General features: G+C 49.5%; 1 protein-coding gene across 1 annotated transcript in view; it reads right to left on the reverse strand.

Annotated features, from left to right (window-relative positions):
- The window catches only part of LOC138642473 (uncharacterized), an 81,601-nt gene that overhangs the window by 32,716 nt on the left and 20,995 nt on the right, over positions 1-27,890 (reverse strand). Inside the window, exon 3 of the mRNA XM_069730690.1 lies at positions 10,510-10,698. Within this exon, the coding sequence (XP_069586791.1) occupies positions 10,510-10,698 (189 nt within the window). The remainder of the gene's footprint in view (positions 1-10,509; positions 10,699-27,890) is intronic.

The following is a 27,890-nucleotide window of genomic DNA, read 5'->3' on the forward strand; positions in this document are numbered from 1 at the left end:
CCAGTGATACACTATACAAGACGTGTCTTGTGTATTATTTCTGGTGATTTCCCACTTCCAAAGGCTGCTCCGACTGAGTGTGATCCCGACATTTCCTGGCGCCTGAACAGGGACCCGAGGTCTGTGTATTCCTTCAAGAACACCAGCAGAATACGAACGAAAAGAGAATCTGGGATAATGGACGGCAGATGAACAAAAACCTGGCCAGGTAAGAGACACTGTTAGATCTCTTATATCTGCCCTGCACTGTCCGTAAGATTTTCTGTGTCGTGTTCTTTAGCGGGTAGTTCTAGTAGAGGAGGATACCTATAGCTCGGGTTCTTGAACTATTTAGGAATTGATCACCTCACGGAGTACGGCATTGAATGAGAGTGAATGTGAATAGAAGGTGTGTGGAAGTTGGGAATAGCCCTATAAGCCGCCCAGGGGGTTGAAACAGAAGAAGTGACTGTCCCACTGGGCAACGTGGTTGCGTCCTTTCGGGGAGACCTCCGCGCCTATGTTCAATCTCTGATCCTGTCTTTGACAAAAACCTGGTGACGGATAAGTGTATGATAGTATGAGCCCAGGACAGATAAATTAGCCTGGGAGAAGAATACGTTGTATGTGATAGTATAAGCCCAGGACAGATAAATTAGCCTGGGACAAGATACGTTGTATGTTCTTTTTCTTTTTCTGTCTGGTTGCATTTGTGTTGTTTGCTATAGGTGTAGGAATCAGGATTTTCTTACATCAACACAGTTTAAACATCCTAGCTCCTTAGGAAGAAGGTAACGAGGTATTCTCATACCCAAACGCCACCTAGGGCAAGAAAAAAGACATCCTAGCTCCTTAGGAAGAAGGTAACGAGGTATTCTCATACCCAAACGCCACCTAGGGCAAGAAAGCTCAGGATAAGAAAATGGGGAATAAGCAAACAAAGTCGGAACCAGAAGAATTAGATATCTATACTATCATAAAGGAGAGAAGTGGTGAAGATGCCACTAAGGGGCTGAAAAAGATTTTTAGTAAGTTTGGAGTTACTAGGGCAGAAGCTTTTAGTAGAAAACTATGGGAAGGAATTCAGGAAAGGAAAAAAGGCATAATCAGAGACAAGAAATGGATAGATCAGATCCAAGCATTGATTGATGTCTCTAGGGTAGCAGAAAATGAGGGATGGACATATAATCAACAGAGTAAAAAGTGGTGTATTAGACCCACAGGCTGTGGAGAAAAACAAAATGTGGAATCTAAAAATACCCCACCCCCATACCTTAACCCACATGCCCCATCTTTTCTCCAAACACCACCTCAAAGTTTAGCCGGACCAGGAGGATGGGTATGTCCGCACTGTGGACAACAAAATCCAGACTGGAGAAATGATTGCCTAGCCTGTGGTACACCTAGACATGGCGCTGTACTTGCCCCTGTTAGGGTAGTACCAAGACCCTTTAGGGAACCTGGTGCTGACAGAGTAATGGGAACGAGATATCACCAAACTCGACAATATTTCCCTTGGTCCCCCGCTGAAGGCATGTCTCTCTTGCACAACGCACCAGATCCCACCCAGTGTCCAGTAGATTTGCACAATATATACAGCAAATTATGCAGACTCACGCTGGAGTTTGGGCAGATGGAGAAGAATTATGTAGAATGAAAATGACTCCTGGACTCTTCCAGGAGCTATTAGCAAATCTACAGGTACATAGGCCCCAAGCAGGAGATGGTGCCTTACAAACGATAGAATCAGGTACACAATTTGTAGATCACTTAATGGTTTTCATGAGGGAGAGACAGAGGCAGAGAGGAACAACGGGAGTGGTGGCTCAGAAATCTGGACAATCAGTAGACGAATATTATCTAAAGGTACCTTCACACATAACGATATTGTTAACGATATCGTTGCTATTTGTGACGTAGCAACGATATCGTTAATGAAATCGTTATGTGTGACAGCGACCAACGATCAGGCCCCTACTGGGAGATCGTTGGTCGCTGAATAAAGTCCAGAACTTTATTTCGTCGCTGGACTCCTGCTGACATCGCTGGATCGGCGTGTGTGACACCGATCCAGCGATGTCTTCACTGGTAACCAGGGTAAACATCGGGTAACTAAGCGCAGGGCCGCGCTTAGTAACCCGATGTTTACCCTGGTTACCATGCTAAAAGTAAAAAAAAACAAACAGTACATACTTACCTACCGCTGTCTGTCCTCCAGCGCTGTGCTCTGCACTCCTCCTGTACTGGCTGTGAGACGGAAAGCAGAGCGGTGACGTCACCGCTCTGCTTTCCAGCTCCCAGACAGTACAGGAGGAGAGCAGAGAAGCAGAGCGCAGCGCTGGAGGACAGACGGCTGTAGGTAAGTATGTACTGTTTGTTTTTTTTTACTTTTAGCATGGTAACCAGGGTAAACATCGGGTTACTAAGCGCGGCCCTGCGCTTAGTTACCCGATGTTTACCCTGGTTACCGGCATCGTTGGTCGCTGGAGAGCGGTCTGTGTGACAGCTCTCCAGCGACCAAACAGCGACGCTGCAGCGATTCGGATCGTTGTCGGTATCGCTGCAGCGTCGCTAAATGTGAAGGGGCCTTAAGTGTAGAAAATAATTTCAGAGATGAAGGCATGGATCTAACCGCTCCAGGAATGATGAGGTTAGTTACAAAAACCTTTATAGATGGATTGTCTCCAAAAGTGAAGGAAAAGCTTAAGGCCGCAAACCCTGATTGGAGAACCTTGGAAGACCCACACCTGGCTAGACAGAAAGCTGTAGGGATAGAAATGGACTTAAGAGAAAATTCTAAGCCAGTAAGAATTGCACAGGCTAATACTGGCTCTGCTAATCAAAAGTTTACTTGTCATTACTGTAAGAAGCCAGGACATTTCCAAAGGGAATGTAGGAAGAGAAAAGCAGATATAGATTCAGGAACCTTTGTACCCAAAAATAGGATAAATAACCCAGTGCCTGATCAAACAGACAGCTCAGAATGACTGATAGTTATGCAGGTCTCTCTTCCTTCTAGAAGACCAATAATACAAGTTGAAGTTGAGGGTAAAAATGTACCTTTTCTGATAGATACGGGAGCAACATCCTCCATTTTAAATCAGGACTTTTTACCATATCCTGACAATATATCCCCAAAGGTTACATATGCAGAAGGGTATGATGGTAAAATTCAGGCGTTGCCCTTTACAAAACCTTTAAATGTGAGCTTTGGCCCTAAAACTTTTGTATCCAAATTTTTATTTGCTAAAGGTGCACCTACCTGCTTGTTGGGTACTGATGTCTTAAGTAAAATGCATGCAAACATCCATTTTAGAGAAGATGGCACAGTTATGCTGACCATCCCTGAAGATGCAGAAACTCTGGAACCATATGTTAGAATACAGGCAATGGAGGATTTTCCCGAAATTTACACTCAACAAGCAAAAATTGACTTGTCTCGGGTTCCTGACAGCCTATGGGCAAAAGGAGACACTGATGTAGGATTTTTATCAGTAGCTCCTATACTGTTAGAAACTGCCCCGGGAACCATATTACCTCAGCTTAGGCAATACCCCATCAGCGCCCAACAAGAACAGGCGATTTCTCAACAAATTCAGGATTATGTGTTACAAGGTGTTTTGGTAGAAATCAGGTCACCCGCCAATACACCCTTATATCCTGTTAAAAAGAAAGTGTCCTCCAAAGAAACTATGGTGAAATATCGCATGGTGCACGACTTACGGGAAATCAATAAGGTTTTGGCACCGGTCACCCCTGTGGTACCGAATCCTCATACCTTACTGTCTCAAATTCCCAGCAGTGCTGCATATTTTACGGTAATTGACTTATCAAACGCATTTTTTTCTGTGCCACTACATAAGAACTGTTGGCATTTGTTTGCCTTTACATTCAAGGGTAAACAATTAGCATGGACAAGATTGCCACAAGGTATGGTACACTCACCAACTTTGTACTCTGAAGCAATGCAGACCGTGCTAAAAAATTTCATCCCAGAACCAGGAGTAGTCATTCTACAGTATGTAGATGACTTACTTATTTGTTGCCCTGATGAGCAGACGGCAGTTACCTCAACTGTTAATTTCTTAATTTTCCTAGCGCAAGAAGGCTGTAAAGTAAATAGACAGAAACTCCAGGCTTGTCAACAAACAGTCGTGTTTTTAGGTCACTGCATATCACAGGGCATCAGACACCTCACACCTCAACGTACGGAAGCCATACGTAACATGCTTGAACCCAGGAATCACAAACAGCTGCGTGCTTTCCTAGGTATTGTTTCACACTGTAGACAGTGGATCATACATGCAAGTCAACTCATGCAGCCTTTATATGACTGTATTGCCAACACACCATATTCACTCAGTGAAGAGGCTAAACAGTCATTTTCCTCTTTGAAAACAGCACTGGTATCAGCTCCGGCTTTGGGACTCCCAGACTACACTAAACCTTTTCAATTGATGGCAGCTGAGATATCCTCACATGCTACAGGGGTGCTCACACAAAAACATGGAAACAAACAGAGACCTGTGGCATACATATCAGCTCATCTGGACCCTGTAGCTAGAGCCGCACCTTCTTGTGTAAGAGTAGTAGCCGCAATTTCACTGTTATTAGATAAAGCTTCTGAGATTGTTCTTGATCACCCACTTCTAGTTCAGACCACTCATGATGTACATGGCATTCTTAACCAGGTCCAACCTAAACATATTTCAATGGCCAGACACCTCCGTCTCCAATGTTCCCTACTACTGCCGCCCAACATTTCCTTTGCCAGGATTCAGACTCTTAATCTCGCGTCTTTGCTCCCTTTAGAGTCTGAGGGGGGTACCATACCTGAGGGAACTGCAACTGCACTCTCCAACTCCTTTGACCCATCAAAGTCAATGCATGATTGTGTACAATTAATGGAACAAGAGACTCAGGGCTTATGTAATGTACGTGACAAGCCAGTCTGTAATGCTACATTTGAACTTTTCATAGATGGCAGTAGATATGCAGATATGAATGGACAATTTCATACAGGTTATGCGGTAGTAACTCAGCATGAAGTGCTGAAAGCAGAACCTCTCCCTGCTAATCAGTCTGCACAAGAAGCAGAACTTACGGCATTAGTTGAAGCTCTAAAAATAGCCAAAGATCAGACAGCAAACATATACACTGATTCTAGATATGCACATGGCATTATTTTCGATTTTGGCGTAATATGGAGAGCCAGAGGTTATATGACTGCTTCAGGCCAACCTGTTAAACATGCCTCCCTCATTAGACAGATTCTGGAGGCAGCACAAGAAACTAAAGAAATAGCGGTGATAAAGGTAGCTACACATGTGAGACTCGACACCGAGGAAGCCAGGGGTAACGATAAAGCCGATAAGGCAGCAAAACAGGCAGCACGTAAACCCTTACATCATGCCCACACACTAGATAGCTCTGAAGATGATGAGGAAAGATTGAAGGAAGCTCAGAAACAGGTAGACGACGAAGAACGAGGGCAGTGGCAGAAAAAAGGGGCAGAAGATCACCAAGGATTATGGAAAAAAGGAACTTTGTTGTGTTTACCCAGAGCCTGGTACCCCGCAGTGGCAAGTGACCTCCACCTACCCACGCATGTGTCGGCAAATGGTATGACGCTCAAGGTAAAAGAAAGGTGGTTAGCTCCAGGTTTTGGTAATTTTGCTCGGAACATGTGTGCTGCATGCGCTATATGCCTGGCACACAATCCAGGTCAGGCCATTAAAACCCCAACCAAGCATCATGTAAGACCACTGTATCCCTTTCAAAGACTCCAGATCGACTACATCCAACTTCCTAGGTACAATGGATACGAATATGTGCTTGTGTGTGTGGACATGTTCTCAGGGTGGCCAGAGGCTTATCCAGTTCATAAAGCCTCAGCAAAACCTACTGCCATTAAAATAGCACATGAACTGATACCCCGTTACGGCATGCCTGAGGTGATCGAGTCAGATAGGGGTACCCATTTTACTGGGGAAATATTCCAGAATGTTATGAAAATGTTGGGAGTAGAAAACCAGTTTCACACTCCATATCATCCACAGAGTTCAGGTAAAGTGGAAAGATTAAATGGGACAATAAAATTAAAAATCCAGAAGGCCATGGCAGAAACAGGAAAGCCTTGGACCGAGTGTCTACCACTTGCCCTGTATTCCATCCGAAACACCCCAAGGGGGAAGGCTAAGCTGTCACCACATGAGATTCTTTTTGGTAGAGCAGCAAATTTGGGTTGTTATTTTCCACAACAACTGATGTTGAATACTGAGACTTTAACTGCTTAAGTACAAGAATTACAAAAACGTTTAACTAAAGTGCATTCGCAAGTTTTTGCTTCCCTTCCAGATCCAGAAAATCTCGAAGGAGGCCACAAGTTGGAACCTGGTGATCAAGTCTACGTGAAAAGACACACCAGAAAGACTCTGGAACCGAGATTTGACGGACCTTTCCAAGTCCTGTTAACAACTCCAACAGCAGTCAAGCTTGAAGGAAAGGCATCATGGATACATGCAAGCCATTGCAAAAAAGCAGTATAAGACTCATGATATTGATGTTAATAATGTTAACCTCAACGGAGGCATAGAAAAGACTGAATTCTCTAGCCCCTTTGAACAATAGATTCGTACAACATCATAGAAAATTAGTGCATGACTTGTTAAATAATACGTTTTGTAATATCACAAAAAGAATGACTAAAATGATCGACAAGGTTTTGAATGGAATATGTCAAAGTTAGGATTGTGAAGAGCAGAACAAAAATGATTACCTCAATGAACAAAAAATAAAAAAAAAGAATTTGTGATAAATATTGACCTGTCCATTCAAGGACATTTTAGCTATAGTATGAAATCCTGTTTTTCTTGTCTGTGGAATTGCCTTTGTACTGTTTGTTGTGAAACTGCCGCCCACGAAACTGTTTTCTTTTCTTTTCATTCTTTCCTGTTTTGTCTCTTTGTTTAAACATGCAAAACTTGTATAACCACTAAACCTACTGAAAACAACTATATAAAGAAGGGATAGCACTTTGAAGGCAGGCGTGCTTCAGAGACTTCCCAGTGATACACTATACAAGACGTGTCTTGTGTATTATTTCTGGTGATTTCCCACTTCCAAAGGCTGCTCCGACTGAGTGTGATCCCGACAACTGGCTTGTTCTGCGCTCTCTAAAAGTTGATACTTCTACATTGTAGTAAATGTGGAGACAAATACATTTCAATATCACTCTCTAACCTAATGCTAGAAATGAATTCTGCATCCTGCAATAAAACCAATAGCAAGGAATAATGTGTTACAGTGAAGGAAATAAGTATTTGATCCCTTGCTGATTTTGTAAGTTTGCCCACTGACAAAGACATGAACAGTCTATAATTTTAAGTGTAGGTTAATTTTAACATTGATAGAATATCAAAAATAAAATCCAGAAAATCACATTGTATAAATTATATACATTTATTTGCATTTTGCAGTGAGAAATAAGTATTTGATCCTCTACCAACCATTAAGAGTTCTGGCTCCTACAGACAAGTTAGACGCTCCTTACCTGCATTAAAGACAGCTGTCTTACATAGTCACCTTTATAAAAGACTCCTGTCCACAGACTCAATTAATCAGTCAGACTCTAACCTCTACAACATGGGCAAGACCAAATAGCTTTATAAGGATGTCAGGGACAACATCATAGACCTGTACAAAGCTGGAATGGGCTACAAAACTATAAGTGAGACACTGGATAAAAAGGAGACAACTATTGGTGCAATAGTAAGAAAATGGAGGTGCAGCAAATATATTTGAGATAATCTATGGGATTCGCTTAGGGACAATTATGAAACTTTTTCCAAAATTTCAAACCAATGGCTTTCTTCGATAAGACCTATCACACCCTCCCATTTTTCCCTTGAACGCATAGGGTATTTCATTAGAACATAATCCATCATAATATTATTATTAGCTTATTTGACTGAAGACGGTGCTAAAGTAAGAGACGCTGAGCTCTTCCACCCCCCAGGACCATCCCACCCGCAAATATGAGTTGAACTGCCATATAATAAACCCATAGATTCGGGACTGCAAGGCCACCCATTGCTTTATTTCTTTGCAGTATTTCCAGCTTAATTCGTGGCGCTTGTCTTCCCTATATTAAATCTCTAAACTCAAGATTAACCTTGAAAAAATGTCTCTAGGTTAACCAGATTGGGCAATTGTGTAGGTCATACAATAACATGGAGTGGATTTTTAATGAGCGGTAAATTTCAAATTTGCTTGTTTTTGTAATTTTACCCATGTCTTTGTAATTTTACCCATTCAAGCACTTAATAATAACCATTTAAAGGGAATCTGTCATAAGATTTTTGCTAACTCATCTGAGAGCAGCCTGACGTAGGTAAAAAAAAAGCTGAATCCAAACATGTATCACTTAATTTACTGGGTGCAGCCATTCTGACACAATCAGAATTTTTAGATTTAGCAATGAAGCCAAGCTGAGAAGCCTAACCCTGCCTACACCACATCTAACCCCTCCCACATCAGGCTCTCCATGTACAAAGTCCATAGACTGTGAGGTGCTTATCCAGGGCCGGCTCTAGATTTTTGTGGGCCTTGGGCAAAAGAGTCTCAGTGTGCCCCTTTAACACATACCACGATTCATGATGCACAGATACCGCAGAGAAATATAGGTATAATACAATGCCAAAGATTTCATTTCTTACATTACATGAGTGATATCTATTGTAAATTCTACAATAGCTCGGAAACCGGCAAATTCTCAAACCACACAGTGCATGCCCTGGGGAAATTTAAAAGTTTTCATTTTAGCCTGGACAGTATAGTCCTCCATATGGTATTATAGGCACCACATAGTCCTCCTTAAGGTATAATGGGCCCCTTATATTGCTCCATACAAAATAATGGGCCCCATAATGCTCCACACAGAGTACTGGACCCCATAAACTACTCCATACAAAATAATGGGCCCCATATATTGCTCCATACAGAGTAATGTACCCCATATATTGCTACATACAATATAATGAGCCTCGTATATTGCTCCATACAGTATATAATAGGCCCCATATAATGCTCCATACACTATAATGATCTCCATATATTGCTTGATACAGAATAATGGATTCCATATATCTCTTCATACAGAATAATGGGCCCCATATAATGCTCCATTCAGAATGGGCTCAATATAATGCTCCATACAGAATGGGACCCATATAATACTTCATACAGAATGGGCCCCATATAATGCTCCATACAGAATGGGCCCAATATAGTGCTCCATACAGTATGGGCTCCATATAATGTTCCATACAGAATAGGCCCCATATAATGCTCCATACAAAATGGGCTTCATACATAAAAAATAATCAAATACGTACCCCTCCTCGTTCCCCACTGACTTCAGCTCTGGTCTCTTCAGCTCCGGTGTGTTTAGCCTATTCTGGCTCTCTGCATTGGTCAGCACAGAGGGGGCGGTGAAGTGTAATCATCACGCCCTCTACCCTGAGACGTCAGAAGATGTGGGAGAGACCGGACATGTAGCCGGGGGGAACGAGGAGAGGTGAGTATTTCAAACAGTTTAAAGTACGGGAAGGGGGCCTGGTGCCAGCTGTTAATGTCTTAGGCCAGTTTCACACTTGCGTTTGGGTAGAGTGCGTAGGGCTGCGTACTTCCTCCCTTATGCTCCGCCAACTTCCTAACTTCTTCCCTCAAGTTCCGCCTACTTCCGCATGCATCCTGCGTACCTATCTTTAACATTGGGTACGCAGGGACATGCGTTGTATGTGGATGTGTCCGCATGCGGCGTTTTGACGTGCCCACCAACAGCAAGAAAATGCAACATGTTGCGTTCGGCGGGCATGTCAAAACTCCGCATGCGGACGCATCCGCATACAACATATGTCCTTGCATACCTAATGTTAAAGATAGGTACGCAGGTCGAAGCAGGACGTAGGTGGAGCGTAGGCGGAGCTTAAGGGAGGAAGTACGCAGCTATACGCAGACCAGCCAAACGCAAGTGTGAACCCGGCCTTAGTGATAAATCCTTCACAATTAGTAAACAACAGCACGCACTTTGACAAGTGACCCAACCTTGAATTCTGTGTTTCAGCCTTTATCTCCTGCTGTCTTCAGATTATATAGCAAAAACACAAAATTCCCTTTAAGGGAATCAAAAAGATTTCCAATTTACCTTTTGAAAACTGAAAGTATCTACATGACATCACTTTACCACAAGTACTGAAAAATAAAGTTACATAAGTAGTACGCAGCGCCATGCAAATTACTTTTGCACCTTTATTTTCAAGGGTTTACATGAATAATCCTCAGTCAGACTTCTCTGGCAGCAGCTTTTCTCCTGACCAGCATATTGAAATCCAATTTAACTAATCCTTCTTCCACCCCCCAAACATCAACTACTAGGGGGATTCCTGGACTGCCCCCACAGTGATCTAATATGTCAACTGTAGTCTTTAGATATAATGCATGTGAGAGAGAAGCTATGTGGTCCTGTACCTGAGCAGATGCTTTATGGATTTCATTGGCTTCATCTCTCATTTCTTCCACCTTCAATGATTTTCTGGATTCCTCCCTAGCTGATATGAGTCCTTGATGACTTGTTTGTTCCTCATCTATACCCATAGAGGGAGTCGAAAGGTAGTCATCAGTCAGTGTGACATCTGCCTCAGGAACCTGGAGCTCAGGCTGATCATAATACAGAAAATGACATCAAGTGAAATCACGAGTAAGGCATAACTGACAGTGGAACATATTAAATATGCATTACTGCATGTTGTCAAGTTTATAAGGTAGAAATTAACTTTTGTAAATTGTAAGAACATGGATAAAAATAAAGTGCAGTCATATTTTTCAATCTGTAATGCATCTGAAATAAAAAATCTTTTCGGAATATGTATGTACTTATTTTTTCAAGATTATTCCCATTTTAGACATTTATGGCATATCCATAGTATATCCTATAAATATCTGATACATACAGGCCCACTTCCCATCCTATTCCTATCCCCTTTGTCAATGGACTGTGCCCCGCACATGCTGTTAATAGTGATTGGATAGCATCAGAATGTATAGGGACACACCCACATTTGGTAACACCCAGTTGTCAATTTTTGCATATACAGTATTTCTATGAAGAATAACGGGAACACAGAGCTCAAGGAAAATATGCTCAAAATTGTTATGTTAGATGAAATACGACTATTTATCAAGGCAGACAAAAGAGACAAATCTCCTTTAAAGGGAAGCTGTAATCAGAAAATTACCTTTTGTTTAAATCGGGTTTTTTGTATTACGTGTATTTAAAAAAAATTGCAATATATATTTTTAAAAAACAATAAAGGTTGCACCATTGTTTACCAAGAATGATTACTCTAGAACATTGAAAATGCATTACTGCCATAGAAAATAGGAAAAAAGCGCTATATAATTTACACATGAAATATTTATCTGCAAAAATTGTTATGAAAAAAGGAAGGTACTTCACGCATAAATTGGCCAATGTATGTGAGCCCAATTGCCACGTCAAAGACTACAAATTATGGGTCAGGAGTAGTGTTGAGCGATACCTTCCGATATCGGAAAGTATCGGTATCGGATAGGATCGGCCGATATTCAAAAAATATCGGATATCGCCGATACCGATACCCGATCCCAATGCAAGTCAATGGGACCAAAATATCGGAATTAAAATAAACCCTTTCTTGCCTTGTAGGTTCATTCTACATGAAGGAAAACAACTAAGAATAATGCAGGATGTATTTGGGGAGGTGGCGGAGACATTAAAGGCATAGAGGTTTAGCCCAATCAAATAGAATAGCATGTTTTTTTTTTTTTTTTTAAAGACGTTCGGAGTGACAAAGATATTGACTATGTAAATTTTTTTTTTATTTTGCCAGATATTGATGTTTCACTATTCCACGCCCTTCCCCTTCTTTTTTTTTTACTTTTCCCACACTTTCATCTTCATCATCATCAGCATCTTTGACATCAACTTCTTCTTCACCTTATTCATCTTCTTCTTCATCCTTTACCTTTTTTTTTTTGGATTACATTCTTCATATTCATTTTATTCAACTATTATTATTCTTCCTATTCTACATATTCATTTTATTCAACTGTTATTATTCTTCCTATTCTACTTCTTCATCATATTCTCATTTGTGACAGGCATTCCCGTAGTTGTTATCTATAAAAGTTGGAAGATTACACCTTCCGTTCTGCCAGTCACAAAAGTTACATTTGTCCGCGTTCAGTTTGGCCTGCAGCATCAGGCTTTATCCAGGGGCACCACGAGGAGGAACGGACTCACCTCCATACACTGCTTAGTCTTCTTCTGCATATAATTTAGATAATATCTTTTGCTCTGATATTAAGTGTTATGCTTAATGTTCTTCTGCTCTTTGTTCTGCAGCCTCTTGTTCTTCTGCTTCTCGGTCTTCCATGTCGTCGTCTCCAGGGTCGTCGTCTCCAGTGTCGTCGTCTCCGCCGTCGTCGTCTCCGCCGTCGTCGTCGTCGTCATCGGGGTGGTCTTCCGGGTCGTCGACGTTAGGGTCTTCAACTTGGAAATGTAGCAGAATGTACAAGAAGGCTGAGAAAATGCCAATAACCAGCTGATGGAACTGGAACTCGGATGGCTACCCGAAGGTTCAAGAGCCTATGGAACTACCGAGGACCAGCTGACGTTACTGGAACCCGGTTACTAAGCAGGAGGTACCCGTGCTAAAAAGCACTACCAAGGACCGCCTGACGTTGGCGGAACTCGGATACCCAGAAGGAGGCACCTAAGCCAAAGGCTCTGCCCGGAACCAGCTGACGGTACTGGAACCAGGATGGGGAGCAGAAGGTACAAGAGCAAAAGACACTGCCGAGAACCAGCTGACGGTACTGGTACCCGGATGGGTAGCCGAAGGTCCAAGAGCCAATGGAACTACCGAGGACCAGCTGACGTTACTGGAACCCGGTTACTAAGCAGGAGGTACCCGTGCCTGAAAGCACTACCAAGGACCACCTGACGTTGGTGGAACTTGGATACCCAGAAGGAGGCACCTAAGCCAAAGGCTCTGCCCGGAACCAGCTGACGGTACTGGAACCAGGATGGGGAGCAGAAGGTACAAGAGCAAAAGACACTGCCGAGAACCAGCTGACGGTGCTGGAACCAGGTGGTGGACCCGAAGGTCCACAGGAGAGGAGAGAACAGCTAGGCCGCGAGGCAGCCGCAGTTACCGAACCCCAACAGTCCTACAGGGGGAGCTGGGCCTACTGGCACTACAGAACCAGCCTTGACTACCAATTCATGCAGCCCACATAGGAAGCTCCTAAACTGGAGGCACCCTGGAGTTGGCTAACCCGACCGCAACACGACGGGGCAAGCATAGGTGTCTCAGTGAGTTTGACAGTACCCGGAAACAGCTGACGGTGCTGGAACCAGGCTGGGCACGAGGGAGTACCCGTGACAAAAACACTGCCGAGAACCAGCTAGCGGTGCTGGAACCCAGATGCGTTGCCCCAGTGTGCAAGAGCCAATGGCACGACCGAGGACCAGCTGACGGTGCTGGAACCCGGTTACTAAGCTGTAGGTGCCCGCGTTTAAAAGCACTACCAAGGACCGCCTGGCGTTGGCGGAACTCGGATACCCAGGAGGAGGCACCTAAGCCAAAAGCTCGGCCCGGAACCAGCTGACGGTGCTGGAACCAGGTGGTGGACCCGAAGGCCCACAGGAGAGGAGAGAACAGCTAGGCCGCGAGGCAGCCGCAGTTACCGAACCCCAACAGTCCTACAGGGGGAGCTGGGCCTACTGGCACTACAGAACCAGCCTTGACTACCAATTCATGCAGCCCACATAGGAATCTCCTAAACTGGAGGCACCCTGGAGTTGGCTAACCCGACCGCAACACGACGGGGCAAGCATAGGTGTCTCAGTGAGTTTGACAGTACCCGGAAACAGCTGACGGTGCTGGAACCAGGCTGGGCACGAGGGAGTACCCGTGACAAAAACACTGCCGAGAACCAGCTAGCGGTGCTGGAACCCAGATGCGTTGCCCCAGTGTGCAAGAGCCAATGGCACGACCGAGGACCAGCTGACGGTGCTGGAACCCGGTTACTAAGCTGTAGGTGCCCACGTTTAAAAGCACTACCAAGGACCGCCTGGCGTTGGCGGAACTCGGATACCCAGGAGGAGGCACCTAAGCCAAAAGCTCGGCCCGGAACCAGCTGACGGTGCTGGAACCAGGTGGTGGACCCGAAGGCCCACAGGAGAGGAGAGAACAGCTAGGCCGCGAGGCAGCCGCAGTTACCGAACCCCAACAGTCCTACAGGGGGAGCTGGGCCTACTGGCACTACAGAACCAGCCTTGACTACCAATTCATGCAGCCCACATAGGAAGCTCCTAAACTGGAGGCACCCTGGAGTTGGCTAACCCGACCGCAACACGACGGGGCAAGCATAGGCGTCTCAGCGAGCTTGACACAACCCGGAAACAGCTGACGGTGCTGAAACCAGGTTTGGCACGAGGGAGTACCTGTGACAAAAACACTGCCGAGAACCAGCTGGCGGTGCTGGAACCCGGATGAGTTGCCTCAGTGTGCAAGAGCCAATGGCACGACCGAGGACCAGCTGACGGTGCTGGAACCCGGTTACTAAGCTGTAGGTGCCTGCGCTTAAAAGCACTACCAAGGACCGCCTGACGTTGGCGGAACTCGGATACCCAGGAGGAGGCACCTAAGCCAAAGGCTCGGCCCGGAACCAGCTGACGGTGCTGGAACCAGGTGGTGGACCCGAAGGTCCACAGGAGAGAACAGCTAGGCCGCGAGGCAGCCGAAGTTACCGAACCCCAACAGTCCTACAGGGGGAGCTGGGCCTACTGGCACTACAGAACCAGCCTTGACTACCAATTCATGCAGCCCACATAGGAAGCTCCTAAACTGGAGGCACCCTGGAGTTGGCTAACCCGACCGCAACACGACGGGGCAAGCATAGGCGTCTCAGCGAGCTTGACACAACCCGGAAACAGCTGACGGTGCTGAAACCAGGTTTGGCACGAGGGAGTACCTGTGACAAAAAACACTGCCGAGAACCAGCTGGCGGTGCTGGAACCCGGATGCGTTGCCCCAGTGTGCAAGAGCCAATGGCACGACCGAGGACCAGCTGACGGTGCTGGAACCCGGTTACTAAGCTGCAGGTGCCCGCGCTTAGAAGCACTACCAAGGACCGCCTGGCGTTGGCGGAACTCGGATACCCAGGAGGAGGCACCTAAGCCAAAAGCTCGGCCCGGAACCAGCTGACGGTGCTGGAACCAGGTGGTGGACCCGAAGGCCCACAGGAGAGGAGAGAACAGCTAGGCCGCGAGGCAGCCGCAGTTACCGAACCCCAACAGTCCTACAGGGGGAGCTGGGCCTACTGGCACTACAGAACCAGCCTTGACTACCAATTCATGCAGCCCACATAGGAAGCTCCTAAACTGGAGGCACCCTGGAGTTGGCTAACCCGACCGCAACACGACGGGGCAAGCATAGGTGTCTCAGTGAGTTTGACAGTACCCGGAAACAGCTGACGGTGCTGGAACCAGGCTGGGCACGAGGGAGTACCCATGACAAAAACACTGCCGAGAACCAGCTAGCGGTGCTGGAACCCAGATGCGTTGCCCCAGTGTGCAAGAGCCAATGGCACGACCGAGGACCAGCTGACGGTGCTGGAACCCGGTTACTAAGCTGTAGGTGCCCGCGCTTAAAAGCACTACCAAGGACCGCCTGGCGTTGGCAGAACTCGGATACCCAGGAGGAGGCACCTAAGCCAAAAGCTCGGCCCGGAACCAGCTGACGGTGCTGGAACCAGGTGGTGGACCCGAATGCCCACAGGAGAGGAGAGAACAGCTAGGCCGCGAGGCAGCCGCAGTTACCGAACCCCAACAGTCCTACAGGGGGAGCTGGGCCTACTGGCACTACAGAACCAGCCTTGACTACCAATTCATGCAGCCCACATAGGAATCTCCTAAACTGGAGGCACCCTTGAGTCGGCTAACCCGACCGCAACACGACGGGGCAAGCATAGGTGTCTCAGTGAGTTTGACAGTACCCGGAAACAGCTGACGGTGCAGGAACCAGGCTGGGCACGAGGGAGTACCCGTGACAAAAACACTGCCGAGAACCAGCTAGCGGTGCTGGAACCCAGATGCGTTGCCCCAGTGTGCAAGAGCCAATGGCACGACCGAGGACCAGCTGACGGTGCTGGAACCCGGTTACTAAGCTGTAGGTGCCCGCGTTTAAAAGCACTACCAAGGACCGCCTGGCGTTGGCGGAACTCGGATACCCAGGAGGAGGCACCTAAGCCAAAAGCTCGGCCCGGAACCAGCTGACGGTGCTGGAACCAGGTGGTGGACCCGAAGGCCCACAGGAGAGGAGAGAACAGCTAGGCCGCGAGGCAGCCGCAGTTACCGAACCCCAACAGTCCTACAGGGGGAGCTGGGCCTACTGGCACTACAGAACCAGCCTTGACTACCAATTCATGCAGCCCACATAGGAAGCTCCTAAACTGGAGGCACCCTGGAGTTGGCTAACCCGACCGCAACACGACGGGGCAAGCATAGGTGTCTCAGTGAGTTTGACAGTACCCGGAAACAGCTGACGGTGCTGGAACCAGGCTGGGCACGAGGGAGTACCCATGACAAAAACACTGCCGAGAACCAGCTAGCGGTGCTGGAACCCAGATGCGTTGCCCCAGTGTGCAAGAGCCAATGGCACGACCGAGGACCAGCTGACGGTGCTGGAACCCGGTTACTAAGCTGTAGGTGCCCGCGCTTAAAAGCACTACCAAGGACCGCCTGGCGTTGGCGGAACTCGGATACCCAGGAGGAGGCACCTAAGCCAAAAGCTCGGCCCGGAACCAGCTGACGGTGCTGGAACCAGGTGGTGGACCCGAAGGCCCACAGGAGAGGAGAGAACAGCTAGGCCGCGAGGCAGCCGCAGTTACCGAACCCCAACAGTCCTACAGGGGGAGCTGGGCCTACTGGCACTACAGAACCAGCCTTGACTACCAATTCATGCAGCCCACATAGGAAGCTCCTAAACTGGAGGCACCCTGGAGTTGGCTAACCCGACCGCAACACGACGGGGCAAGCATAGGCGTCTCAGCGAGCTTGACACAACCCGGAAACAGCTGACGGTGCTGAAACCAGGTTTGGCACGAGGGAGTACCTGTGACAAAAAACACTGCCGAGAACAAGCTGGCGGTGCTGGAACCCGGATGCGTTGCCCCAGTGTGCAAGAGCCAATGGCACGACCGAGGACCAGCTGACGGTGCTGGAACCCGGTTACTAAGCTGTAGGTGCCCGCGCTTAAAAGCACTACCAAGGACCGCCTGGCGTTGGCAGAACTCGGATACCCAGGAGGAGGCACCTAAGCCAAAAGCTCGGCCCGGAACCAGCTGACGGTGCTGGAACCAGGTGGTGGACCCGAAGGCCCACAGGAGAGGAGAGAACAGCTAGGCCGCGAGGCAGCCGCAGTTACCGAACCCCAACAGTCCTACAGGGGGAGCTGGGCCTACTGGCACTACAGAACCAGCCTTGACTACCAATTCATGCAGCCCACATAGGAATCTCCTAAACTGGAGGCACCCTGGAGTTGGCTAACCCGACCGCAACACGACGGGGCAAGCATAGGTGTCTCAGTGAGTTTGACAGTACCCGGAAACAGCTGACGGTGCTGGAACCAGGCTGGGCACGAGGGAGTACCCGTGACAAAAACACTGCCGAGAACCAGCTAGCGGTGCTGGAACCCAGATGCGTTGCCCCAGTGTGCAAGAGCCAATGGCACGACCGAGGACCAGCTGACGGTGCTGGAACCCGGTTACTAAGCTGTAGGTGCCCGCGTTTAAAAGCACTACCAAGGACCGCCTGGCGTTGGCGGAACTCGGATACCCAGGAGGAGGCACCTAAGCCAAAAGCTCGGCCCGGAACCAGCTGACGGTGCTGGAACCAGGTGGTGGACCCGAAGGCCCACAGGAGAGGAGAGAACAGCTAGGCCGCGAGGCAGCCGCAGTTACCGAACCCCAACAGTCCTACAGGGGGAGCTGGGCCTACTGGCACTACAGAACCAGCCTTGACTACCAATTTATGCAGCCCACATAGGAAGCTCCTAAACTGGAGGCACCCTGGAGTTGGCTAACCCGACCGCAACACGACGGGGCAAGCATAGGTGTCTCAGTGAGTTTGACAGTACCCGGAAACAGCTGACGGTGCTGGAACCAGGCTGGGCACGAGGGAGTACCCGTGACAAAAACACTGCCGAGAACCAGCTAGCGGTGCTGGAACCCAGATGCGTTGCCCCAGTGTGCAAGAGCCAATGGCATGACCGAGGACCAGCTGATGGTGCTGGAACCCGGTTACTAAGCTGTAGGTGCCCGCGCTTAAAAGCACTACCAAGGACCGCCTGGCGTTGGCGGAACTCGGATACCCAGGAGGAGGCACCTAAGCCAAAAGCTCGGCCCGGAACCAGCTGACGGTGCTGGAACCAGGTGGTGGACCCGAAGGCCCACAGGAGAGGAGAGAACAGCTAGGCCGCGAGGCAGCCGCAGTTACCGAACCCCAACAGTCCTACAGGGGGAGCTGGGCCTACTGGCACTACAGAACCAGCCTTGACTACCAATTCATGCAGCCCACATAGGAAGCTCCTAAACTGGAGGCACCCTGGAGTTGGCTAACCCGACCGCAACACGACGGGGCAAGCATAGGCGTCTCAGTGAGTTTGACAGTACCCGGAAACAGCTGACGGTGCTGGAACCAGGCTGGGCACGAGGGAGTACCCGTGACAAAAACACTGCCGAGAACCAGCTGGCGATGCTGGAACCCAGATGCGTTGCCTATTAAAGATTGTCTTCCTAGAGCCCCAACTAGCGGTGTTGGAGCAAAGGGTAAGCAGGGGGAGCAGAGTGTAGGCTGAAGCCTGCACTGGAGGCAGCTTTGTGTCTGCGTTGCGTTTGCAGGACACTTTGCCGGCTACACAGTGGGGGAACAGCTGGCGTTGCTGAACCCCACTAACACAATGGCGGGTGTTTTTCTCTGTGCAGCTAGCACTTGCGGGCAAAAACTAGCGATGTTAGAGCCCGTGGTGAAGCAGGAGGAGGAGGAGAGGAGCAGAGTGTAGGCCGAAGCCTAGTTGAACCAATTTCAAAGGAAACCTTTAATCCCCCCTCAGGTGTTACAAAGTACAAGAGACACACCTTGTGCAGTATTAATGCTGCACAAGTGAAAGGTTGCTCTATTAATTTGTCTACTTGCACATGCTGAATGAAAGACGTACACAATTTAGCCCATTGTACAGTCAAACTGTAGTGGATGCGTGACTTGGCTTTTTAAGGAGACGCAGCACAGGTGTCCCAAATAACGCCTTGGTGCTTGGCGCAACTTCCTGAGCGTTGTTATTTGCTGTACAGGAATCTGCGCTCTTGTGTTATCCCTTGGCAATGCCCTGTTAGCGCTGCCCGTCTTATGACCTCATTTCATGTTGGCCGGTGCGGTTAACGATGGCTGCCATAAATCCCAGACCCACAGTGCCTTTTCATAAAGTCACACTGCGGTGCTGGGGTTCGTGGCCTTGAGCAGTAAACATTTTCGCTGCTCACACACGTCCTTACACCTGCTTCAGACTGGGCGGCCTCTGCTGATCCCTTCTCGCATGCCGCGGCCATGAGGCTGCACAGTCTGAAGAAGGCGGAAGGAGATGAGTGACGACAGGCGAACATATGCACTGCTCGTGCCCATAAACCACACCCTCGCTGACAAAATAAATAAGAAACCGAGGGGCGTTGTTTGGAGCAGGGCGGACGCACAGGCGCAGCCAGCTAACCAATGATGTCAAAAGACGGGAAGTGCTACCAAGGCTGGTGCTGCGTATCATTAGAAAGGAAAGTCACACCTCAGGGACAGTGGAATGGTCTCAATGAGACACATTTTGTATGTGTTGAGTTCCACGTGGGCAAGTAGAAAAAGTCAGCCACCTTGTACAAATGCAGCAGTACTGCTGTACAAGGTGGCTATTATACATAGAAACACCTGGGGGTGGTGGGCAGGCTTCCTTCAATTTCAGTTCATGTGCCTGCGTGGCGTTTGCAGGTCACGTTGCCGGCTACACAGCAGGGGAACAGCTGGCGTTGCTGAACCCCACTAACACATTGGCTGGTGTTTTTCTCTGTGCAGCTAGCACTTCCGGGCCAAAACTAGCGGTGTTTGAGCCCAGGGGCAGCAGCAGGAGGAGAGGAGAGGAGCAGAGTGTAGGCCGAAGCCTGCACTGGTGGCAGCTTTTGGTCGGTTGTGCCAGCGTGGCTTGTGCTGGACACGATGCCGGCTACACAGCAGGGGAACAGCTGGCGGTGCTGAACCCCACTAACACATTGGCTGGTGTTTTTCTCTGTGCAGCTAGCACTTCCGGGCAAAAACTAGCAGTGTTAGAGCCCAGGGTCAGCAGGAGGAGGAGAGGAGCAGAGTGTAGGCCGAAGCCTAGTTGAACCAATTTCAAAGGTAACCTTTAAACCCCCCTCAGGTGTTGCAAGGTACAAGAGCCACATCTTGAACAGCATTAATGCTGCACAAGTCAAAGGTTGCTCTATTAATTTTGCTCCTTGCACACGCTGAATAAAACATGTACACTATTTAGCCCATTATACTGTCAAACAGTAGTGGAGGCGTGACTTTTCTTTTTAAGAAGACGCAGCACAGGTGTCAAAATTTACACCTAGGTGCTGGGCGCAGATTCCTTAGAGTTCTTATTTGCAGTACAGGAGACTGCGCTCTTGTGTTATCCCTTGGCAATACCCTGTTAGTGCAGGCCGTCTTATGACCTCATTTCATGTTGGCCGGTGCGGTTAACGATGGCCATAAATCCCAGACCCACAGTGCCTTTTCATAAAGTTACACTGCGGTGTTGGGATTCGTGGCCTTGTGCAGTAAATATGTTCGCCGCTCACACATGTCCTTACACCTGCTTAAGACTGGGCGGCCTCAGCTGATCCCTTATTGCCTGCCACGGCCATGAGGCCGCACAGTCTGAAGAAGGCGGAAGGAGGGGAGTGAAGACAGGCGAAGATATGCACTGCTCGTGCCCATCAATCACACCCTCGCAGTCATAATATATGAGACAACGAGGGGCGTTGTGTCGGGCAGGGCGGACGCACAGGCACAGCCAGCCAACCAATGATGTCAGAAGACGGGCAGCGCTAACAATGGGGGTGATGCGTGTCATTAAAAAGGAAAGTCACACCTCAGGGACAGTGGAATGGTCTCAATGAGACACATTTAGTACGTGTTTAATTAAACGTGGGCAAGGAGAAAAAGTCAGCCACCTTGTACAAATGCAGCAGTACTGCTGTACAAGGTGGCTGTTATACATAGAAACACCTGGGGGGGTGGGGCCTGGTTCCCTTTAATTTCAGTTCAGGTGCCTGCATGGCGTTTGCAGGACACGTTGCCAGCTACACAGCAGGGGAACAGCTGGCGTTGCTGAACCCCACTGACACATTGACTGGTGTTGTTCTCTGTGCAGCTAGCACTTCCGGGCAAAAACTAGCGGTGTTTGAGCCCAGGGGCAGCAGGAGGAGGAGAGGAGCAGAGTGTAGGCCGAGGCCTGCACTGGTGGCAGCTTTTGGTCTGTTGTGCCAGCGTGGCTTGTGCTGGACACGATGCCGGCTACACAGCAGGGGAACAGCTGGCGTTGCTGAACCCCACTAACACATTGGCTGGTGTTTTTCTCTGTGCAGCTAGCACTTCCGGGCAAAAACTAGCGGTGTTTGAGCCCAGGGGCAGCAGGAGGAGGAGAGGAGCAGAGTGTAGGCCGAGGCCTGCACTGGTGGCAGCTTTTGGTCTGTTGTGCCAGCGTGGCTTGTGCTGGACACGATGCCGGCTACACAGCAGGGGAACAGCTGGCGTTGCTGAACCCCACTAACACATTGGCTGGTGTTTTTCTCTGTGCAGCTAGCACTTCCGGGCAAAAACTAGCGGTGTTTGAGCCCAGGGGCAGCAGGAGGAGGAGAGGAGCAGAGTGTAGGCCGAGGCCTGCACTGGTGGCAGCTTTTGGTCTGTTGTGCCAGCGTGGCTTGTGCTGGACACGATGCCGGCTACACAGCAGGGGAACAGCTGACGTTGCTGAACCCCACTAACACATTGGCTGGTGTTTTTCTCTGTGCAGCTAGCACTTCTGGGCAAAAACTAGCGGTGTTTGAGCCCAGGGGCAGCAGGAGGAGGAGAGGAGCAGAGTGTAGGCCGAAGCCTAGTTGAACCAATTTCAAAAGTTACCTTTAACCCCCCCTCAGGTGTTGCAAGGTACAAGAGCCACACCTTGAACAGCATTAATGCTGCACAAGTCAAAGGTTGCTCTATTAATTTTGCTCCTTGCACACGCTGAATAAAACACGTACACTATTTAGCCCATTATACTGTCAAACAGTAGTGGAGGCGTGACTTGTCTTTTTAAGGAGACGCAGCACAGGTGTCAAAATTTACACCTAGGTGCTGGGCGCAGATTTCTGAGCGTTGTTATTTGCTGTACAGGAGTCTGCGCTCTTGTTATCCCTTGGCCATGCGCTGTGAGCGCTGCCTGTCTTCTGACCTCATTTCATGTTGGCCGGTGCGGTTAGCGATGGCCATGAAACCCAGACCCGCAGTGTCTTTTGTTTAAGTCACACTACGGGGCTGGGATTCGTGACCTTGCGCAGTAAATTTTTCCGCCTGTTACTCATGTCCTTACACCTGCATCAGACTGGGCGGCCACAGCTGATCCCTTCTTGCATGCTGCGGCCATGAGGCCGCACAGTCTGAAGAAGGCGGAAGGAGATGAGTTAAGACAGGCGAAGATATGCACTGCTCGTACCCATCAATCACACCCTCGCAGTCAAAATAAGTAAGACAACGAGGAGCATTGTTTAAGGCAGGGCGGACGCACAGGCGCAGCCAGCCAACCAATGATGTCAGAAGACGGGAAGCGCTACCAAGGGTGGTGCTGCGTATCATTAGAAAGGAAAGTCACACCTCAGGGACAGTGGAATGGTCTCAATGAGACACATTTTGTACGTGTTGAGTTCCACGTGGGCAAGTAGAAAAAGTCAGCCACCTTGTACAAATGCAGCATTACTGCTGTACAAGGTGGCTGTTATACATAGAAACACCTGGGGGTGGGGGGCAGGCTCCCTTCAATTTCAGTTCATGTGCCTGCGTGGCGTTTGCAGGTCACGTTGCCGGCTACACAGCAGGGGAACAGCTGGCGGTGCTGAACCCCACTAACACATTGGCTGGTGTTCTTCTCTGTGCAGCTAGCATGTCTGGGCAAAAACTGGCGGTGTTAGAGCCCAGGGTCAGCAGGAGGAGGAGAGGAGCAGAGTGTAGGCCGAAGCCTGCACTGGTGGCAGCTTTTGGTCGGTTGTGCCAGCGTGGCTTGTGCTGGACACGATGCCGGCTACACAGCAGGGGAACAGCTGGCGGTGCTGAACCCCACTAACACAATGGCGGGTGTTTTTCTCTGTGCAGCTAGCACTTCCGGGCAAAAACTAGCGGTGTTAGAGCCCAGGGTCAGCAGGAGGAGGAGAGTAGCAGAGTGTAGGCCGAAGCCTGCACTGGTGGCAGCTTTTGGTCGGTTGTGCCAGCGTGGCTTGTGCTGGACACGATGCCGGCTACACAGCAGGGGAACAGCTGGCGGTGCTGAACCCCACTAACACAATGGCGGGTGTTTTTCTCTGTGCAGCTAGCACTTCCGGGCAAAAACTAGCGGTGTTAGAGCCCAGGGTCAGCAGGAGGAGGAGAGGAGCAGAGTGTAGGCCGAAGCCTAGTTGAACCAATTTTAAAGGTAACCTTTAACCCCCCCTCAGGTGTAGCAAGGTACAAGAGCCACACCTTGTGCAGCATTAATGCTGCACAAGTAAAAGGTTGCTCTATTAATTTTGCTCCTTGGACACGCTGAATAAAACACGTACACTATTTAGCCCATTATACTGTCAAATAGTAGTGGAGGCGTGACTTGTCTTTTTAAGGAGACGCAGCACAGGTGTCCAAAATAACACCTTGGTGCATGGGCGCAGCTTCCTGAGCGTTGTTATTTGCTGTACAGGAGTCTGCGCTATTTTGATCCCTTGGCCATGCGCTGTGAGCGCTGCCTGTCTTCTGACCTCATTTCATGTTGGCCGCTGCGGTTAGCAATGGCCATGAATCCCAGGCCCGCAGTGGGTTTTCAAAAAATCACACTGCGTGGCTGGGATTCGTGGCCTTGTGCAGTAAATATGTTTGCCGCTCACACATGTCCTTACACCTGCTTCAGACTGGGCGGCCTCAGCTGATCCCTTATCGCCTACCACGGCCATGAGGCCGCACAGTCTGAAGAAGGCGGAAGGAGATGAGTTAAGACAGGCGAACATATGCACTGCACATGCCCATCAATCACACCCTCGCAGCCAAAATATATGAGACAACGAGGGGGGTTGTGTCGGGCATGGCGGACGCCCAGGCACAGGCAGCCAACCAATGATGTCAGAAGACGGGCAGCGCAACCAAGGGGGGTGGTGAGTGTCATTATAAAGGAAAGTCACACCTCAGGGACATTGTAATGGTCTGTATTGAGACACATATTTTACGTGTTTAATTCAACGTGGGCAATGAGAAAAAATCAGCCACCTTGTACAAATGCAGCAGTACTGCTGTACTAGGTGGCTGTTATACATAGAAAGACCTGGGGGGGTGGGGCCAGGTTCCCTTTAATTTCAGTTCAGGTGCCTGCATGGCGTTTGCAGGACACGTTGCCGGCTACACAGCAGGGGAACAGCTGGCGTTGCTGAACCCCACTAACACATTGGCGGGTGTTTTTCTCTGTGCAGCTAGCACTTCCAGGCTGCAACTGGCGGTGTTATAGCCCAGGGTCAGCAGGAGGAGGAGAGGAGCAGAGTGTGGGCCGAAGCCTGCACTGGTGGCAGCTTTTGGTCTGTAGTGCCAGCGTGGCTTGTGCTGGACACGATGCCGGCTACACAGCAGGGGAACAGCTGGCGGTGCTGAACCCCACTAACACATTGGCTGGTGTTTTTCTCTGTGCAGCTAGCACTTCCGGGCCAAAACTAGCGGTGTTTGAGCCCAGGGGCAGCAGCAGGAGGAGAGGAGCAGAGTGTAGGCCGAAGCCTGCACTGGTGGCAGCTTTTGTTCTGTTGTGCCAGCGTGGCTTGTGCTGGACACGTTGCCGACTACACAGCAGGGGAACAGCTGGCGGTGCTGAACCCCACTGACACATCAGCAAGTGTTTTTTCTGTGTAGACAACACTTCCAGGTGGCAACTGACAGTGTTGAAACCCAGGGAATCAAGAGGAGCAGAGTGTAGGCCGAAGCCTGCAGTGGAGCAAGTTGAAAGGGAACCTTTAACCCCCCGCCCCCCCAGGCATTTGTTGCTGAAAGAGCCATCTTGTACATCAGTAATACTGCACATGGAAAATGGTGGCTCCGAAAATTATGCTCCTTGCAAACGCTGAAGTACACACTCATATAATGTGTCCCCTCACACCGTCAAACCGTCCCGGAAGTGGGACTTTCCTTTGTAATGTGACACAGCACAGCCGTCATTCCAACCCCCTTGGTGCCGTGCGCCACCTCCTCAACGTTGTTTGGTTCTGTCACGGAGCCCGCGCTGTTATGTTATCCCTTGGCCATGCACAGTTAGCGGTGCCCGTCTTCTGACATCATTTAGGTGTCAGGCTGGCAGTGCCTGTGCGTCCAAGCTGCCCGAGATCCAACCTCGCAGTGTCATCTAATGTAATCCCACTGCGGGCCAGGGATCCATGGGCATGCGCAGTGCATATCATCGCCTCTCACTACCCTCCTTCCTGCTTCTTCAGACTGTGCGGCGTCACGGCCGTGGCATGCTATTAGGGATCAGCTGACGCCGCCTAGTCTGAAGAAGCGTGAAGAAGGGGAGTGAGAGGCTAGTATATGCACTGCGCATGGCCATGGATACCAGGCCCACTGTGGGATCACATTAGACGACACTGCGAGGTGGGATTTCTGGCAGCGTGGACGCACAGGCGCAGCCAGGACGACAACAAATGATGTCAGAGGACGGGCAGCGCAAACTGTGCATGGCCAAGGGATAGCATAACAGCGCAGGGTCCATGACGGAATCAAACAGCGCTAAGGAGGCAGCGCACGATGCCAAGGGGGTAGCAATGACGGCTGTGCTGCGTCACATTACAAAGGAAAGTCCCACCTCCGGGACGGTTGGACGGTGTGAGGGGACACATTACATGAGTGTGTAGTTCAGCGTTTGCAAGGAGCATAATTTCAAGAGCGACCTTTTCCTTGTGCAGTATTAGTGCTGCACAAGGTGGCTCTTTCAGTAACAAACGCCTAGGGGGGGGGGGACAGGTCCCCTTACATTTTAGTTGTGCCAGCGTGGCGGTCGCATGACACGTTGCCGGATACACAGCTGGGGATCAGCTGACGTTACTGAACCCCAATAACAGAGGAGCGACTGTTGACTGTGCAGACAGCACTTCCAGGCACCAACTGGCGGTGTTAGAGCCCAGGGACAGCAGGAGGAGCAGATTGGAGGTATTGCCGCACACACAGCTGGGGATCAGCTGACGTTACTGAACCCCAATAACAGAGGAGCGACTGTTGACTGTGCAGACAGCACTTCCAGGCACCAACTGGCGGTGTTAGAGCCCAGGGACAGCAGGAGGAGCAGATTGGAGGTATTGCCGCACACACAGCTGGGGATCAGCTGACGTTACTGAACCCCAATAACAGAGGAGCGACTTTTTACTGTGCAGACAGCACTTCCAGGCACCAACTGGCGGTGTTAGAGCCCAGGGACAGCAGGAGGAGCAGAGGAACAGAGTGTAGGCCGAAGCCTGATTGGAGCAAGTTGAAAGGGAACCTTTAACCCCCCCCCCCAAGACGTTTGTAGCTGAAAGAGCCATCTTGTGCAGCACTAAGGATGCAAAAGGAAAAGGTTGCTCTTTTAATGCAAACACAGAAGTTAACACTAAAAATGTGTCCCCTTATACCGTAAAACCGTACCGGAGGTGCGAATTTCCTTCGTAATGGGACACAGCACAGCTGTCATTCCTATCCCCTTGGTGCCGTGCGCTGCCTCCTCAGCGTTGTTTTAAGCTGTCACAGAGCCTGCGCTGTTCTGTTATCCCTTGGCCATGCCCAATTAGTGCTGCCTGTCTTCTGACATAATTTGGTGTCAGGCTGTCAGTACCTGTGCGTCCACGCTGCTCCAGATCCCACCTCGCAGTGTCGTCTAACGTAATCCCACTGCGGGCCTTGGATCCATGGGCATGCACAGTGAATATCCTCGACTCTCACTCCCCTCCTTCCCTCTTCTTCAGACTGTGCGGTGTCACGGCCGTGGCATGCTATTAGGGATCAGCTGACGGCGCACAGTCTAAAGAAGGCGGAGGGAGATGAGCGAGAGCCCGAGGGGAAGATATGCACTGCGCATGTCCATGTATCCCAGGCCCGCAGTGTGATTCAATCAGAAGACACTGCGAGGCGGGATCTCGGGCAGCGCGGCCGCACAGGCGCAGCCAGCCTGACACCAAATTATGTCAGAAGACAGGCAGCGCAAAAAGGGCATGGCCAAGGGATAACAGAACAGCGCAGGCTCCGTGACAGCTTAAAACAACGCTGAGGAGGCAGCGCATGGCACCAAGGGGGTAGGAATGACGGTTGTGCTGCGTCACATTACGAAGGAAAGTCCCAGCTCCGGGACGGTATAACGGTATCAGTGAACACATTTTATAAGTGTTAAGTTCTGCATGTGCAAGGAGCTAAACTAAAAGAGCTACCTTTTCCTTGTGCAGCATTACTGCTGCACAAGATGGCTCTTTCAGTAACAAACGACGGGGGAAGGACAGGTTCC

Source organism: Ranitomeya imitator, chromosome 1, assembly GCF_032444005.1.
Source record: "Ranitomeya imitator isolate aRanImi1 chromosome 1, aRanImi1.pri, whole genome shotgun sequence".
Taxonomy (NCBI): Eukaryota; Metazoa; Chordata; class Amphibia; order Anura; family Dendrobatidae; genus Ranitomeya; species Ranitomeya imitator.